The 18,998-nt window shown below is 39.8% G+C and overlaps 1 protein-coding gene across 3 annotated transcripts in view; it reads right to left on the bottom strand.

Moving 5' to 3' along the window:
* Positions 1–18,998, bottom strand: part of ttbk1a (tau tubulin kinase 1a) — a 63,300-nt gene that overhangs the window by 35,379 nt on the left and 8,923 nt on the right. Inside the window, exons 1-6 of one of the 3 annotated variants that reach the window (XM_051945076.1) lie at positions 18,091–18,634; positions 13,936–14,016; positions 10,283–10,441; positions 6,859–7,006; positions 4,233–4,306; positions 2,018–2,158 (exon numbers count right to left, since the gene is read on the bottom strand). In XM_051945076.1, coding sequence (XP_051801036.1) covers positions 2,018–2,158; positions 4,233–4,306; positions 6,859–7,006; positions 10,283–10,441; positions 13,936–13,938 — 525 coding nt within the window. In that variant the 5' untranslated portion in view covers positions 13,939–14,016; positions 18,091–18,634. Of the gene's footprint in view, positions 1–2,017; positions 2,159–4,232; positions 4,307–6,858; positions 7,007–10,282; positions 10,442–13,935; positions 14,017–18,090; positions 18,635–18,998 lie in introns of those variants that run through there. The other 2 variants (XM_022209907.2, XM_022209908.2) reach the window with 2 other exon arrangements.

The following is an 18,998-nucleotide window of genomic DNA, read 5'->3' as shown; positions in this document are numbered from 1 at the left end:
CTTCATGAACTAACTGTGATGTCGGTGCAGCAGACAGTCTGCAGGTTTTCTCCTCCTCACTATGACCTTCCTGATTCTTCACACTAATCAGTGTTTGTCCTCCAGCTTTTGTTCCAGCTCTGCTTGTTAATATGCAAATCTATTCAGCACCGTGCCCCAAAATCCTCTTAACATCCTCTCCTGCTACGTGCCGTTATCATCGCCTCGTTTTTCTGTTTAGAACACAGAGAACGTCTAAAGTTCTGAAGTGCGAAAATTCACTTGAGACAAGGAGAATGTGTCGAGTTCTTCCAGCGACATGAACGAACAGGAAGAAAATCTCTAAAACGCAGCTGAGCAAAACTTTCCAACCAGTTTAATCAAGTTATAACTAAGCTGCTCTCCACCATCTGAATAAAGCTACATGACTCACAATCTGAATCTCAGAAAAATTTTCCTTTTTTTTGGTTCAAAAGTAAAAATTAAAAAAAAAATCTAGTTTTATTGATTTGACATGTCAAAGTCTAAAGTTTATATTGAATATCTTTTTTATTACTCCATAAAACAAGTTATTCTGTCAAAAGGCAGAAAAAAAATACACATTTTTCTCGTGTTTTCAGAAATAAAATGTTTCTAACCCTTTAAGCTTCAGTGTACCGCCGGCGGTACACCTACTAATTTGCATAGGAATTTCAAGAATGTCCGATGGCTGCAAACACGATTATATAAACACTATACGCCGATGGAAAGCTTAGATTCTCATGAATCCGCCGGTATAAACCACTTTCAGATGTGATTACCACAGCAGGTGAGAAAAACACATTTGTCCGACAAAAATGAATATTCATCCATCCGTTCTCTATACACGGCTTCAACGTACACAGCGCGACTCACATTTCCGGGTTCATTATTACACACAAAAAAAAAGATTCCACAAAAAACGACCATAATCCGACCTTTTACATCCAGACGACACAAGCCAGTAAACTATTTTGTCCAAAACATGTCCTGAAGTCGGTATAAAATCCACGAATCGGTCATTTTCAAGGAAATGCACCTCGAGATGCCCGTCCAATATTCCCTGTATTTTTCGTAATTTTTTTTATTTAAAAATAGAATATTAGCGATTTTTTGTACTGAAAACGGCTGGAATTGACTGAAGCTTAAAGGGCTAAAACAGGTTATAAATGATTTATGTGTAAAAGTTTCACAATATAGACAGCAGTAAACTGCAAAGCTTGGTGAATGTAAGTGCTGCTGAAGCAAGAAATGGAGATTTTTGGTTTGGAATAGGAGAAAAAACATTCCATACATTTTTATTTGTAACCACTACTTAAAGTACACATTACTTCTTAATAAATAACGCTACGGCACTTAGATTTGTCTAGAAAACATTCAAAGGAAGCAAAATAGTCAAAAATCTCAAAATTGACCAGAAAAAATGTTTTTTTTACTTGTTATATCCCTACAAAAGTTAATTCTAAGGGAGGGACAGAAGTAGCACCTCAAAATCACAGTTTCTGGGATATTTTTGTCGGACATTTCTGTTTATATCTGACTGAAACCTTTCTGTTGTGTATTTTGGTTTATCTTACAAGTGTGAAATTGCTGCTTGAACATGTTTGTCTAACGTGTCTTGGCATCTCTGCTGGAAAAGTGACACTTTGAGTCACAGTCTTCTCATGACAAAGCCTGTCAGTTTTGATTTGCCATCTTTCTGGTTTTGCACCATTTTAATACTGATTTGTATACGTGCACCAGAAAATGGCCAACAAACTTTGCCGAATGTGATGGCTCAGCTGAAACCCACTGTGAGATTAAGGTATATACACATGTATATAAATGCATATTCACATACCTCCACATATATGGACGTACTACAATTCACAGCTTAGTTTTTTATGTTCTAAACTACTAAATATGACTGACTGATAAACTGACTAAACACTATTCACTGTTCTCTTATCTAGGTTTTGATTGTTGGTATTCTGTCCTTACACAGAGGAAACTAACCACAGACTCTGAACTGTCGCCGTACCGGTTTGATGTCACGGTGCAGGAAGCCCACTGAGTGGATGGCTTCGATGGACTCCAGGATCTGCTTCCCAAGTCTCAGGGTGGTGCTCATGGTGAAGGTCCCTCTGGGCTGACTCCTCCGCAGGTCTGCCAGGTTACGACCCTGCAAAAAACAGCAATTTTTCTGGTCAATTTTGAGATTTTGGACTATTTTGCTTCCTTTGAATGTCCTTGTAGAAGAGTGAAAAGAAAGTATTAGGTGTTACTTTACAGCACAGGGTCACGTCATTAAATCACAACAGAAAGAAACTCTGCAAATTATGCAAGTTGTAGGTGGAAGCAATCAGGCTTGGCATACCTTCTAAATTGCAATTACTAAACCCTAGGAAAGGATCATTTTGGTTCTTTTCAACTTTGCATATTTCCCATTAACTATCAGAACTCTAAAACCGACCAGTGGGTTTGAAAGGCACGGTTTGTTTTATAAATCACCAAAAGTACGCCATTTATCAGAGCCGGAAACTGTGAAACAGGAAGAATTGTCAGATTTTCAGGAGCCCTACCTCACTAATCATGTGTATTATGCTGCTCTGTTGGAAAGATTAAGTAAATCTGAGCTTATTAAATTGTGATTTCATTAAAAGCCCTTTATCCTAGATGTCTTATTTAAAATTTGATCCTGTTGAAAACCCAAAAAATCTCCCAGTACAAATGAGAAGTCATTTCAGCTATGAACAACAGCCACATGAAAACATGGAGGGACTTTTTTTTTGCTGAACTGCAGGCAGTGTCCTCACAGAGCAGAGAGGAGACATGGATTATCTGTGCCTCTGCTCTCACAACATACGGAAAAAATGAATATTTGAGGAAGAACTGTTTAGCGAGGTTTGATCCACACTTGCAGACACAAATAATTTCATGCTGTTCACTACAACCTCTACAGCCCAAACACATGATAGACAGTTATTTACAACCCCACACACTTAAAAAGAACTTGCATTTGTCTGAACATATGTAGAGATCAGATCAGATGTCGTTTATAATCCTTCCATTGACCGGACATTTCATGCAGCTTTCTCCTCCCCTTCCACCATCTGCATGTTATCGTTTTCACAATACCCTTCACTACAGAAAACTACAAAAACTTATTCAGAGCAGCAGCCTGCCACACTAAAAGCGTCAGGTTTTGCCGAGGAGATGGATCGTGCAGCAAGGCAGCCCTGCTAGTTTGTTTTCTTCTTTAATGACAGCGTTCACCTCCCGGTGTGCAAATGTTCCACCACAGTAATTCCCCCATAACTACTTTGCAGGGACGCCATCACCGCATCCTTCACACTATTCAACTATGACTGGTTTAAAGACCTACAAATGAGTCAGACATTTTGTCCTCCTAAAGCAAAATGGTGCAGAGGTGCAGAAGACCACTCTGCTGCTCTGACACGGCTGTGGAGAACGGTCTGGCTACGCAAGACTGAATTACAAGTGTCCCTGATGTGGTGGTGTAGTGCTACTTGTTTAAGAGTGCAGCTTTGACTCATGCATGTGTGCACAGTTAAGCTATGGCTCATTTATAAAGTTATGTAACCGCATCAGTTAACTATAAACTGACACACAATGTGATGTCGGACTGACATTTTGAATAGATTGTACAGTCATCCTGCTGCAACTCATTAATGTACAAAAAGAAATGTTAATGTTGTCTCAGTGTCTTCTTATCAGTGAAACTGAGGCCATTTTTGTAAATAGAATTTGTTATTCCTGTGCCATAGTTGCACTGTCAAAATTTCATTAAAGCTGAAACTAAAGAAACAATGTTAAGGAAATCCATCCATTGTCTATACACCGCCTAATCCTCATTAGCGTTGCGGGGGGGGGGCTGGAGTCCATCCCAGCTGACTTTGGGTGAAGGCAGGAGACACCCTGAACAGGTCAACAGTCTATCACAGGACTACATATAGAGACGAACAATCACACTCACAGTCGCACCTATACACAATTTAGAATACTCAATTAACCTCAGCATGTTGGGAGGAAGCTGGAAGGATGCACAAGGAGAAAATACAAACTCCACACAGAAAGATCCCAGGACCAGGCTGGGATGTGAACCGGGGATCGATGAGGTGTGTTCAGGAAATGATAAGGAAATGAGGATGATTATTGTGTTTATCTACATGCCTCTACATTAGTATCCTTAGCAATAAAAGCATCCATCTGTAGCCGGTTACATTCAGACTCACCTGAAGCTGCATGACCACGTAGTTGAATTTGTCATTCCTCCCGCAACCAATAAACTTACAGACGTGGTTTTTACCTGGAAAACAAAAAGTAAGAAAAGGAGTTTAAATTACACTCCGATAAAACATCACAACTTCTGACGCACTCAAAAATGTCCTCATAAATTCACACAGTTGATTTTTTGTTATAATTAAGCGTAAGTAAACAGTGTAAATGTATCTTCAAGGTTGTAATTATCACTTTCCGAACCACCTCAGAACACACATCCTATTAACCTGATTACATTAATGAACAGCTTACTAGCATACTATTGGGAATATTTGGATTTAATCATGTTAGAAACTCATCTGTTTCCAAATCTGAATAAAGCTACATGACTCACACTTATAAAAAAAACTCCCAAACAAACAAAATAATAACTGTTTCATCAGAAGCCATTTAAAACACATCACTCCAGATGTTACTGGTCTGCATGTGGTGGAACAACCTGAAACCTCCTCATTACTGAAACACTTAATGTGACTGGAAAACCTGTCAACTTGGTTTGATGATGAAAGTATCAAACTAATTTATCTGAGTAAACTAATTAAAAGTTCATTAGGCTTTAACGATTAAACAGCTGCTGAATGAGCTGAATCAGAATGCAGCTGATCAAAAAGTTCTTGGCTGAAGGTTCTTTTGGTGGAGTCGTTGTGGAGATCTTGGCCAAAATTCAAATTCTGAATCACTACAACATCATTTACAAAAGCCTCTGCAGAGCTACTTATGCATCAGAGCAGCAGATGTCAGCTGTGACACAATCTATGGAACAACTATTTCACGTGAACAATCCGAATTAATTCTGAATAAATCTACTTTTGGCACCAGCGACAAGCAAGATGGAGTAGTGCAGTTATTTTTTTTTAAAAGAGCTTTAAGAGACTTGGTTTTGAATATTTCAGTCTGTGTGAGGCATCAGATGTACTAGGGAAACCTTTTCAGTGTGAAACCATGTGGAGGAGATGAAGGAGTGACTGCTGGCCCGTAAGCAGTCGATCAGTCAGCTGATGCCGGTCATCAGCTGGAAGACGGAGATGCTGTGACTCAGCGGAAGCCGCTCTGATCACGATTAGACCGACCAATCACACGCTGCGCTGACACACAAACACATGACGCAGTCGCTGCTTCACTTCAGCTGTGACATAACGCTGTTACGCAATCTTCATGATAGTTTATCTTTAGCACGAAATTCAATATGTGGAAGAGCTGGATGTTTGTTTGTGAGCCCTCCTGCGACATCTAAACAGATCATATCAGTTAATTTGGTGCTTGTTTGAAAAACGGCCTATTTGCAGGTTCAACAAAATGAGTTCTGAACCAAGCTGAAATCCATTTGCCTTCTACTGAAACTCTCTCTTATCATGACCTGATGACTGAGAATCCACACAGATATAAGATCAGCGAAAACGTAATTTGATGGCTCCTCTAGCTCTCCGAACAGAGCAACAAAACACAGACAGAACTTTAACTCCAACATCCAGAGATCCTAAAGACTGTCTGGAAATGTCTGTGAAAATTGATACTGAAGAGTTGAATTGCAAAGATAGAAACACCGTTGGAGCCTGAACCAATCTGTGTTAGAACCGTTGCATTAAAACACTTTCAAATATTGGTCAGAAATGCAAGAAAGACACAAGATTAGATTGTTTACCGACACACACTTTTAGCCTCTTATCGCAAATGTATATTTCAAATCTAAGGGAGCAAGCCGGTTCTGGATATTATGCAGACACAGACAGGTGATGGCAGGTAGAATGTTTTTATTCACAGACATTTCTCATTGCTTTTCTTTTTTAAGGTCATGAGTCCCAAAACATGCAGTCTGAAGAGGCCTGCTGATAATGTCATCACTTCAGGTCCTGGTATTTTCTGGTTATCAGTTTCAAAACGCTACATTTCTGGTGGAAGTCTGTAGCACAGTGCTAAATTAGGTTCTAAGTCTGGCTGTATTTGCCATTTTGCAGTAAGATTTCCTTTGAAGATGCAGCATTAATGCATGAAGACTCCTCAGTCAGGGAACATAGCGGCTGTTCTCCCTGTTCTTCCCATCGTGCTGACATAGTGGGAATGCTGCATTACCTGGAATGTCTTGGCCTTAAGGGAAATAGTGTGTGTTAAGGGCAGCTAAACAACATAAATATTGAGTAATATTAGGTTAATTTTTTACCAAAAGAGAAAGACATTGTACCAAAGTGTTCATGTCAGTGAGATTCTAAAAGAGCAGCACTTCTGGGCTGGTTTCAGCTCTTATGGTAACATCATTATTAGCTTGTTAAAATGTTGTGAGTGTCTGCATTTGTGATAATTTGTAATGATTGAAGCTTTAGCGCCACGAGCTCAAGGGATTGTTCAGGGTAATTTCTCTTCCTTTTAAGGTCTAGCTATGCATGTTGCAATTTGTTTTTTCGCAACCAGATCTTCCATCAGTCAGCATGATTTTTAGTCTTTATATGAAGGGGAAAATGCAGTATGAAGTTTTGTTGTTTGTTTACATTTATAACACCATAATCCTCACCATATTTTTTAAATGTTTACGGGAGATTGAGTGGAAATGTTGGACTGCCAAATGTTGAAAAAAACAGCTCTCACCCTGCAGCTTCTTCAGCACCGCCACCTCCATCTTCAGCACCTGTTTGGGCTGCTGGGCCGACTCCACCTTCAGCGCCACGTTCTCCCGCGTCAGCAGGTCCAAGGCCTCATAGATCTCCCCGAACCCGCCGCCGCCAATCTTCTTCAGCTGGAACATGAGGAGCACGACAGACAGATATGAGTTATCATTCCTGTCTCATCTTAGAGCTATGAAACACAACAACAACACACAGAAACCTAAAAGAAATAAGTGTTGTTAAAAATATCTTATATACACTCACCGGCCAATTTATTAGGTATAACTGCTTGTTAACACAAATAGCTAATTAGTAAATCCCTCAATGCTTTTATTCATGTAGACGTGGTGAAGACAACTTGCTGAAGTTCAAACCGAGCATCAGAATGGGGAAAAAAGAGGATTTAAGTGACTTTGAACATGGCATGGTTGGTCTGAATATTTCAGAAACTGCTGATCTACTGGGATAATCACACACAGCCGACTCTAGAGTTTACAGAGAATGGTCTGAAAAGGAGAAAATATCCAGTGAGGTGCAGTTGTGTGGATCAAAATACCCTGCTGATGTGAGAGGTCACAGAAGGAGTAAACTGGAGATGATAGAAAAGTACAGTAACTCAAATAACCACTTGTTACAACCAAGGACTGCAGAATACCATCTCTGAACCACAACATGTCCAACCTCGAAGAAGATGTTCTACAGCAGCAAAAAACCACACCAGGTGCCACACCTGTCATCAGAGAACAGGAAGCTGAGGCTATAATTAACACAGGCTCACAAAAACTGGACAACAGAAGATTGGAAGAACGTTGCTTGGTCTGATGAGTCTTGACTTCAGCTCCGACATTCAGATGGTCAGAATTTGGAGTAAAAAACATGAAAAGACCAACCCATCCTGCTTTGTATCAACAGTCCAGGCTGCTGCTGGTGTAATGGTGTGGGGGATATTTTTTGACACACTTTGGGCCCCATAATACCAACTGAGCATCATTTAAACTCCACAGCCTACCTGAGTATCGCTGCTAACCATGTCCATCCCTTTGTGACCACAGTGGACCATCTTCTGATGCTACGTTCCAGCAGGATAATGCTCCATGTCACAAAGCTCAGATCATCTCAAACTGGTTTCTTTGACATGACACTGAGTCTACTGTACTCCAATGTCCTCCACAGTCACCACATCTAAATCCAGTAGAACCTTTGGGATGTGGTGGATGTACAGCCAACAAATCTCCAGCAACTATCGTGCCAACATGGAGCAAAACCTTAGTTTCCAACGCCTTCTTGAAAGTATGCCACAAAGAATTAAGGCAGTTTTGAAGGTAAAATGGGGTCCAACATTATACCAGGAAGGAGGACTTAATAAAGGGACCAGTGAGTGTATGTACTGTATAGTTGTAAAAATCTAAGACTGTAAGGATGCGTCAATACGTTTCGATTTTCATTTTACTAATTTTAGTTGTCTTCACTTTTTCCTTCCTCTTAATTTTTTCTCCTTTTATTCTGCTAGAGCTTCTCATCTTTGTACACTTCTTTTCTCCTTTCTCTTTCTAGATAGTCCCGTTTCTTTATGGCCTTTTCTTTTTCTTCCGCTCTTGTTTTTCTTCCACTTCCAGTCACAGATTCCAAACCATCATTTAAAAAACAAAACAAAGGATTAAACAGCTTATAAAGTAACAGAGGCTTCACTCCCCATTCTTTCTGCATCCATCTATCGTCTTTTTTTTTTTCGATCACTCTTTTGCCCTTTACTCTTAAACACTACAAGTTTTCTCCTCTCTGTTTTTTCATTTTCCATTTTCCCTATTTCTCCTTCATTTCATCTCATCTCTTTCTTTTTGTCTTTAGCTGATGGCCCGTTGGACCTCGGTGTTTTAGTGGAGACAGTAAATTGATCAGTGAAGTGCAAACAGCCTGCAGGCTCCACACTGCGTACTGACTGGCTGAGGCAGGAGCTGCATTATGTAACTTCTTATTCCAGAGAGCAGAGAAAGCCGTAGCAGTAGTGTATACGTGTTTAGATGCGCTCATGACATGCTTTGTGAAACAGAATAGAAATACTTGAGTAAATTTTTTGACATGACTGTTTTCCACCTTCAGCTTTTCAGTTAATTTCAAGCTGCAGCAGACAGAAATCAGGAAAAGGAAGAAAACAATACACAATCTGAAAAAAAAAATACACCAAATGATAATATTTATTCGTAAAAATGCATACACTCGTCGTTCTGATCTGGGTGAAGCCAGGTTCAATCTTCTAAAGCCTTCAAACTGAGCCAGGAGGAGGTGTAGAAGTCTAGCTTCCTCTCAGTCCACTTCAATTACAATATGCTGAAAGTTTATTATGATTTTTTGCCCAATGACACCAAAATGAGACTCATTGTTGCAGATTTGTGAGTCACCTAATCCTTTTTATTTTGTCTATGAAGGATTTGTGTTTGTCTGTAACACAAAGCAGTTTGTGAATTCAGTATTTTAAGCAGCCACTTATGTTGCAGTGTTCTAAAACGCACGATCAATAAGAGACTGAAGATTTTGAGCTGCTGGACACTGACAGACTTTTCCTGAGTGATGGTTTTTATAGAAAATTTGGACTCGTCTGCCAGGACAGTTAGATACAGGAGTCTTAACTTTGCTTCTGTCTTAAAGCATAAAAACCTGCAAACGAATGCCTTCAACCTTTGTTGTTATTATCACCATCATTATTATTGTAATTATTGTTAATATTATTATTAACCTACATGTAGCTTTGACATTGTGAATATTATGAGCATGGCTTTCTGAGGCTTTTTCCTCTTATGTTAATTATTACCATTTTCATGAAAAACATATAAAGAACAGGATTTAAAAATATTAATAAAAAGCATACAATTCTAAAGTCATTATTGTTACTAATATATTAATAATAATAACTTTAGAATTGTGTATTATTTACACTAATAATAATAAGAATAAGAATAAGAATAAGAATAAGAAGAAGAAGATTTAATGAAATATAAATATTTATGTCAATAATGATATCTCTTAATGTAAAAATTCAATTATAAACAACTGGAAGAACAAACAGTTTAAATAATTATAGCAAGATAAAATTTAATTCTACATACTTGAAAAAGTTTTTAAAAATAATTAAGTTTTTGGAAGCAGATCTCTAACCCAGTTTTGTGCTTTCAAGAATGATCTAACATTCTATATTTGGGTTGTGGGTTCGACCACTCTGCCTCTAAAATCTAGACCATAAAATATTACAGAAATTATATAGATCTCAGTTTGGATTTTTTATGGGTTGGACCACACTGCTTCTAAGTCTCTTAAACGTTTTTGGGGAAAACGTCGAAGTCAAAGCTTCTAAAAGCTGCACCACAGAATGAGTAAACTGAACTGAGGGATGGGGAGGTTTCCTAACTCACCACTTTCCATCGGTCTTTGACCATGCAGTTTGACGGCAGGATGTCGGCCTGCTCGGACGTCCCGTTCATGTTGGCGTTGTCCTGGAGGCCGGGGACTAGGCACTGCATCTGCCAGTTAGACAGAACACGAGCAGCTCCCAGCTTAAAAGAGCCATTTATCTGTGAGGAGGAGTGGAGGAGATAAGGAAAGGAAATAAGAAAGGAAGGGAGTAAAAGCAAGACAGAGGAGTCAGTGCATTAAAAGATTCTGCTGGTACTCCCAGTCTCACACAGCACAGCCCTGTGCTGGGACAGTCACAGCAGTCCAGTAAAACAACAGGCATTAGAGATGGCTGGCTGCCATTAGAAGCCATTCTTCAGCTGGATCAGGCTACAGGCCGGTGGGGGAGGGGGGTTGCAGTTGGGACTGAGGTGGGGGAGAGTGATGGTATTTGCAGTAACTGGAGCAAATATCATATCTGCAGAGGAAGCAGCCGGACGCTGTGCTCTCATCCTGACCGCAGCTGCAGGTTTGCTGCTGCAACGGCTCGGCAGCCATCAAATCGAGCAAATCACCAGAGATCAGGACAGGCTGGGTTTTAATCGACCATCTGAACTAACAACCATGAACATGGCAAAGGAACACATCCCAACATGACTCAAGCACAACTAGAAGTGGAAATAGTCCACAAACTGTGCTTAAATCTTGCAAATGTTTTATGGATTTTCTGAGGAATTTAATACTTCTCTTTCTTGCTGTGAGTCAGATATTCTCAAGTCCTCTCCTTTAGCTTAGCTGAGACAAAAGACTGGAAACAGGAAAGAAGCTTACATCTCCAAGGTTGACTGATTAATATGTTACATGAGAATTTAGCATTTTTCAAGGGGTCCCATGTTTGATTACTGCTCCCAGTCAGCAAACAGTCCATCACAAACCTTTCTGTAAAGTCATTTTTTTACATTTCTGTTTGTGTAAAGATCGAATAAACAACGTATAATTTGGTGAGCTTTGGATTATTTGACCCACATATGGAGCAAGTCTAACAGTTTCCTGTTCCCAATCTTGAAGTTACGATAAACTATTGGCTGCAGCTTCACATTTACTCTACAGACATGAGAGTGGCATCAGTCTGAAAACCTGACTCTCAGCAGAAGGATTTCTCAAAATATTGAATTTACTGAATACTGAAAGTCAACAGGAAATGTACAAATAAAGAATTGCTGATATTGATAAGGGCTGGGCGTTCAACCTCAACAGTAGATTGAAATGTATCCTACCAAAAACTCAAACTGAAAGCTGGGGTCTAATTTCATGAAAATTTCCCTAATATTTACTGAAGTGGGGTTTTGTTAAAAAGGAAAAAGAGAACTGTTTTGGTATTGGATCAACACAAGATACCTAGCCCTTCCAGTGGAAGCACAGATCAGTATTAAAGGTTCTTCCCGACGGGGGCATTAGAATCATTTTGACATGCTGCGACAAATAACTTGATTTGTTATTTGGTTCCAAAGGCGTGCTTCATCAAAGAAACCAGCCATAAAGTTAAACTTGGGATCTTGAACTCTGCCTGGCAGCTGGCATACGTACACTCCCAAGTTGACAGCAGCTCCCAACAACCTCTGTGAATCAAGCAGTTAGGTCGAGGTATCTGACAATGAGCTGGATGAGTCTGGGTTAGAAACAGTTTTATGAGATCTGAGTTAGAGGAGCTTGTTGGGGACAAACAGCGTGGGAGTGGACTCCGCCTGAGAAAAGCAGATACAGAGTCCTACGGATCTTAACACATCTGGTTTGTTGAGGCCATCACCATAGTGGTCCTGCTAAACTTAAATTTGAAGAGCCTTTTTTCCATGTTTGGGTCATTAAAGACTGAGCAAACTTGGATTCTCCTGCCTATAATTGTTTGAAACTTGGCTAAAAGTTGTATTTGCAAAATAAGACAGCACTGGAGGAACTAACTAGTCTAAACTACACGAGCATAAGTAGTGTTCATTACCACTAGATAGTGAAAGATCACCTGGTTCAGTACTGAAACACTAACATCAGCAGGTCTGAGCATCACTCTCACAGCTACATCCATCACTAGTGCTCCGTGGTCAGTCAACCTGAGCTGGTTCTACTCTGCTGTATCTGCCATGAATGGTTATCAGCTTTCAGTGGATTCGTGGGGAAACTCTTAAGTTCAAAGTGATGCATGTCAGTCCCCAAACCATGCTGTTCTGCATGCAATGCCACGGGCCGTCATCAGTGCATGCAGAGCTCGGGCGGACTGCAGATAATAATGGAGAGTGTCCGCTGTGTTTCCAGTCAGACCAGCTCTGATGGAGGACTGGACGGACTGGGAAGGAGGGGAGGAGGCTTCCCTGCACCTGCAGTGTTACAGTTCTCTTTAACAGCATCATCATCATCATCATCATCATCATCATCATCAGCGGTCAGCAGCTGGGAGTCCCTGTAACACTGGAGATGTAGTGAAGCCTGCTGCAGGCCTCAACACGCTGCTGAGCCGCCAGTCACTGCAGTAGGCGGGACCACACAGTTCCTCGAATACACCGCATCGGTCTTACACAACAGCAAGCACAGAGGCACCGTTCAGACCTATTAGAATGCAATACAGTAAAATAATACAGTGGCACATGTTGCTGCGTGGAGTAGTTAGTAGAGAACACACTGGTAGAATATAACACAGTACTTTTTTAATGTAGCAATAGCAATAAAGCTCGTGTCACGTGTGTAGCTTTATATTGTAATGTAGCATGAGCATTAAGTGTCTTATAGTACAGTTAGTACACAGTGCAATTACAATTTTAGTGTTGTTAGTACAATTAAGTATTACGTACTATTTTGTAGTATGGTAACGTATTTGTATTGAGAAAAATATTTAAAAATATGTACATTGAGTATGACCTGCAATGTGTAGTTTGTTGTAGTTTAGTTAGTTAATAGTTAGTTCTAGTACTGTAGTAATAATGTGAGGTATTATTAAATAGCGGAGTGTCACATGTGGTGTTGTATAATACAGTTTAGTGTCATTTACTGTATGATGAAGTGTTTTCAACTGTATATGTTACAGGGCGTCACACGACATACATATCAGCAGCCTGGTGTAAATTATAGTTTAGTGTCATAAAGTGTTTCATGCAGGTAGTATCAGAGGCTACAGTAATGTTTCGTACTGTAATCCATCATATTTTATTGTGCAGTTTGGTACAGTTATGTTTTTGGTGAGGGTTAGTATCGTGTAGTTCTGAATTATAATAAACTAAATCATACCGTATCAAGTGTTAGTGTGCAGTATATTGTACTATTAAGTATCATATTATTGTACAGTATTGTATTACACTTTATTATAGCTTGTGGTTTTGTGTTATTTCATGTTGTGATATTAGAGGGTAACACTTGTATTGATAATCGGCACTGTAGTGTAAAATTAGTGTATAAGACAGGAACTCTGTGGTCCAGCAGCTGTGGTGAAGCGTCTCAGCAGCAGATCAGAGCGCAACATCCTAACAGACACTTTCGCTAGAGTCAAACCTCCGTCTCGTCTTCTTCTTCTCTTCTTCACCTACAAATCGACTAATCTGTTTCTGGGTGGGAGGGGGTAGGGGTGCTCGGCCAGAAGCTGGGTTTGCATCATTCCAGTTTTGATCTCATGAAGTCAGTCAGAGCTCACCATAGTTCTGAGCTCCCGGAAAACCTGACGGCTTACAACAAATCCTGAGCGGGACAAAACCCTTCCTGTTCCTGTGTTAGCCTACAAAGCCAGAACAGAGGGCACAGTTAACCAAGGAGTGGAAGAGGAGGCGGACAACGACCACCGACTGCTGCAGCCGTCCGACCCGACACCACAGACAGGGCGGAGCAGTTAGGCCTTCGTACACCGTGTTAACACCTTCGTATCCTCAGACAGCAAATATAACCATCTTCGCTAGGCAAACCTGTGGCTGCAGATTCACCAAAACACTGTCAGCTCTCCCTGCTTGACCTGAGCACAACAATGCTGCTTTTTGCTTCAGACGAACAGACCGTGGCAAAAACTGAGACTAAAATTTACAGACTGTGTTCCACATCTGCTGATTGTTGGTTGTGTTCTGAGTGTTTGTTCTTGTTAAAGAGTTGGGACTGTGGAAGTTGTTCCTCAAAGGCCTTTTAAAATTCTGTAAATCCATCTTTCCTTACAGCCTGGACTATTTACATAACATACATAACATTATTTATGACCACCCACTCCTTTTGGCTGGAGGTGAGGAGACTGCTTTGCCTTCAGCTAGTCAAAGGTCTACCTAATGAATAATGCTAATATTCTTATGCTGAGTCTTCCTGTCAAACTACATACAGTGGTGTATGAGACAGAGTCTGAGGCTGCTAATGGGAAGACTTCAGCAAGATATTTCGCGATATAAGACTGTGTCTGTGACAGCTATTTTTCCAATGTAGCCAGAGGTGGTAAGCTTAGCTTTAATTCCTGACATACACTACTGTTCAAATGTTTGGGGTCACTTAGAAATGTTCTTATTTTTGAAAGAAAGGCATTTTTTTTTTCAATGAAGATAACATCAAATTAATCACAAATCCAGTCTAGACATTGTTAATGTTGTAAATGACTCTTTTAGCTGGAAACAGCTGATTTTTAATGGAATATCTCCATAGGGGTACAGAGGAACATTTCCAGCAACCATCACTCCTGTGTTCTAATGCTACATTGTGTTAGCTAATGGTGTTGAAAGGCTAATTGATGATTAGAAAACCGTTGTGCAATTATGTTAGCACATGAACAAAAGTGTGAGTTTTCATAGAAAACATGAAATTGTCTGGGTGACCCCAAACTTTCAAATGGTAGTGTAAATATTCACCCTCTAAAGATTCTGTAGATGAGCAACCAATAGTAACACACTTCCAATGACTGATTATCATCTCTGTGGGCTGAAACACAAAACTGCTACTACAGATGCTACATATACACTTACTAGCTAAGTTTGACCATTTGTAATTAAAATTATAACTATCAACAGTGTCATTGTGACTAGCTATAGTTACACAGGTACCGATTGTAATTTAATAAAATATACTGAATTGGAAAGGATTTTACGATAACTTGAACTACAATCATGACTAGTCAGAATCAAAATGCAGATATACAAACATCACCTCGATCCATTATGAAGCTCAATTTTAAGTCCAGCCTTTAACGCCTTAACATTCACCCCCTTTTCTAATGAAAAAATAAATAACTAAAAGCTTGGAAACATGTTGTTCACTGGGCTCTTGTGGTGAAAACAGTGTGCTGTGGTGTCAGTATCTTAAAACTGTGTGCTTTTAAATATGTAGTTTGTCAAATTTGATTAATAACGGACCAGTTATACTAGCTCAAAACCCAACATAGCTGGCGCCATGCTAACGCTAATCGGCCACAACATCTGCAGCGGACCTCCAGCAGCCATGTTGTTTTCAAAGTAGTTCATCACTTCACTCAATAAGAAGAAAAAATGCAAATGTGCTCGCTAACTGACAGTTAACAGTTAATCCAGTTTTCAATAGTTTATTTAAAAGTAACCCAACAGAAAACTGTAGGGTGACACACGGCTAATAACCCACCATAGCTTCCTCCATTTGTCCTTCCAATATCCTAAAAGGTCGAGAGCATCCAACAAATTCATGTTATGGGTCACCAAAGTTGAAAAAGAAAAGATTATTCAGATGGTTCTTGTGATTTCTATTTCCATGAATCCAGCAGCTGAATGATACCTCACTCTGAGGAGGAGGCAAACACTTTGGACAAATGACTCTTTTTTTTTAAACTGAGCTACAAGTGTTTTGGTGAATCACACATCAGGCGGAAAAGGAGAATAACGACCACAGTACAGTTTCAAATCCGTCATCTGAGCATAGATGCTGAGATCAGACAGTAGCTCAGTATTTCTGCTGCTGCAGAAGCACGAGCCAAATGGCGTCTCTTGAGAATATAATCAACAAGAACTAAAGTTACACATTTAAATGCAAAATTTGTCAAACTGTGCCAACATATTAGTTTGGGAACACATCATAAGTTGGTTTGTTTTACGAGTTAATCTTAAAATACATCTGCATTCCATATTTTGTGTGTGCAAAAAAAGAAAAGAATGTAATGAATTCTTCTAAAAATAGAAAATTGCATTCTTTCAAATACCACATGGTGACAACAAATGCTAACTGTTTGAGTAACCAAATGAAGAACAAAATGTAAAAATACAACAAACTGAAAACAATTAACACACAAGTGACATTAAATGAACATCAATGATAATGTCTAAAAAATGTGTAAAAAATGGCTTGTTTTGTTGTTTGAAGGTTGATGGATACCTTCTATATGAAGATGAAATCATTAATTGTATGTCCTTTATGAGAGACAAATAACGTTTTCAAACTGGATTTTGGCACAAATGGAATTCCGTACATTCAACACCACATACACTCACTGGGCCAGCAAACACAGCTCTGCCATATATTATATTCTACTTTTCTGAAGATTTTATTCAGTGTTTACTATGAAGGTCATGGTGAGTGGTGGTGCACAAACTACATTCATCATGTATGTTCACGGGATGGACACGGTATTCTTTCTTAGGTAACATTTCCTTTTCTGCGTTTGTTGATGACAACTGATTTCTCAAAAAATTTGTTGTTTTAATAATGAATAAAAGCTGCCATATTAAAAATTCCAAAATTTGAGAAAATGAATCATGGCTAAATGATTTGGAGAAGTAGCTAAATATGATATACCATATTTTATATATTACACTCAGTCAGAGTTTGGTTCAGTATTCACTTCAGTCTTGTGTCAAATGTGCTATTAAATAATAATAATAATAATAATAATTAATTGTGTGGCTATTAAATAATGACACTCATTGAAACCCCGTAGTATACACTAATCACTGGATGTAAACAGTCCCATTAAGTGTCAGATTGCTAAAATGGTAAATAAACAAATATATAAATAATTGAATTACAGCATTAGTCTCACTATTTAATTCTAATTAATTTTACTTCCTGCAAGCATTTAATCTCAAGTGAACAGAAAAGTTTAACTAAGCTCTTCATTTCTGTTGATTTTATAAAACGCTGACTTAAATAAAATCACTTGACGACGTTCACTTTGATTTGATTATTTATTTTTATTGCCTTTTTTTTTTTTACTGAAAATGTGAATTTTTTTGCTGTATTTTTTCAGTTTTCTCATGACTTTCATGACTGAATTTTGGAACAACAGCTATTTTCAAACATTTTTATACCTTTTTTTTTAAAAATTGCTTTTTTCTTGTTCTGCTCCAATAATGATATTTGATGACTCAAAAACAACATGCTTAGATTGTGTGCAGTGTTCAGAGCAGAAAACACTGGCAACGAATAATGAAGCTCAGATGATACTGTAGGGGATTTATTTCTACCAGGATAAATGTAGATGTAAAAACAAACTGAGGTGAATGTGGAGATGAATGAACACTTCCACTGAGGTCCAGGCTGGAGCTCCCCCTCCCACTCTGCCTCTCTCTGCATCACTCACACTCAATCTCCTCTCTGCAGTGCACAGTCATGGGTCCTACGTGCGCATGCGCACCATCACATCCTGCTGATCAATAAATCTGGCCCGGACTGACCCAGGTTATGAATTAAAGATCATTACAGTGACACAATCCGCATCGGTCCAGGTCTAAAAGATAATCGGGCCTATTTCTGATCAAACCCCTCTGATGCGGATCAATAAGTTGATTTAACGCATCGCTGCGGGACTCACACCCACTGAATGATGTGTGCGGTCCGGACCAGCTTTGGCCCGGATCAGGCCTACCTGGCGCACCGTCCGCTCCTTTTCCGCCTTTTGGGAATCTTCATCTGGGATTTTATTTCGGCACAAAACGTCCTGGTCCAGAAAACCCACCGTTCCTCTGAAGGGGGGCCGGGCTTTGGGCCTCACGCTCCCGCAGGACTAAACCACCATTTATTTCCCCTCCAACAGTTCCCGATCTCAAAGCAGACCGGGTCCGGCTCAGTCCGACTGTGAAAACAGGTGAATCTCCCTCAGAGTCTGAGCGCTCACTGCTGTCCGGGTCCCGGTCCTCCTCCGGTCCTCCTCCGGTTCTCCGCCGCTGCAGCTGAACGGGAGGACGCGGACTGAACCTCCCTCCCTCCTGCGGCACCGGCGAGCTCAGACCCCGGACGGAAGCAGATGCAGAAGCCCGGCTGAGGCGGACCGGCTCGGCTGTCAGAGGCGGTCAGTGGGTGTCAGGTTCTCCGGCTCCAGCCTGTTTATCCGCACTGCAGCTCCACAGCGTCAAACCCGCGTCAAGCCACCGTCACCGAGCACCACCACTACATCCGCTCTGCGCTTCACAATAAAAGTCCCCTCAGCCACGCTTCCATCGCCTTCATAAACACAGTCCATGTTTACTTTCATGTTTATCTTTACAATCAGGTTTTTATTATTATTATGATTATTGTATTCTATCTTTACTGTGTTTTGTTTTTATTTATCTCATTTTTTACCTATCCTTGCTACTATGTTGGTAAATGGTGCAACATTTTTTGTTTTTTGTCTGGTTTGTTAGTCACTCGAGCAAGTACCTGCCTGTCCAGTTCATTTGTTCTGCAAAACAAATTTACTCATAACAGATAAAATAGCCTTGAACCTTGAACCTTTGTTGCATTTTCAGCATTGCACTTTGTAACTGTGACTGTGTTGAGTATTTCTTAAATGTC

This window comes from Acanthochromis polyacanthus, chromosome 3 (assembly GCF_021347895.1).
Source record: "Acanthochromis polyacanthus isolate Apoly-LR-REF ecotype Palm Island chromosome 3, KAUST_Apoly_ChrSc, whole genome shotgun sequence".
NCBI classification, from domain to species: domain Eukaryota; kingdom Metazoa; phylum Chordata; class Actinopteri; family Pomacentridae; genus Acanthochromis; species Acanthochromis polyacanthus.
The sequence above is the reverse complement of the archived record's forward strand: the minus strand, read 5'-3'. Positions and strand labels throughout refer to the sequence as shown.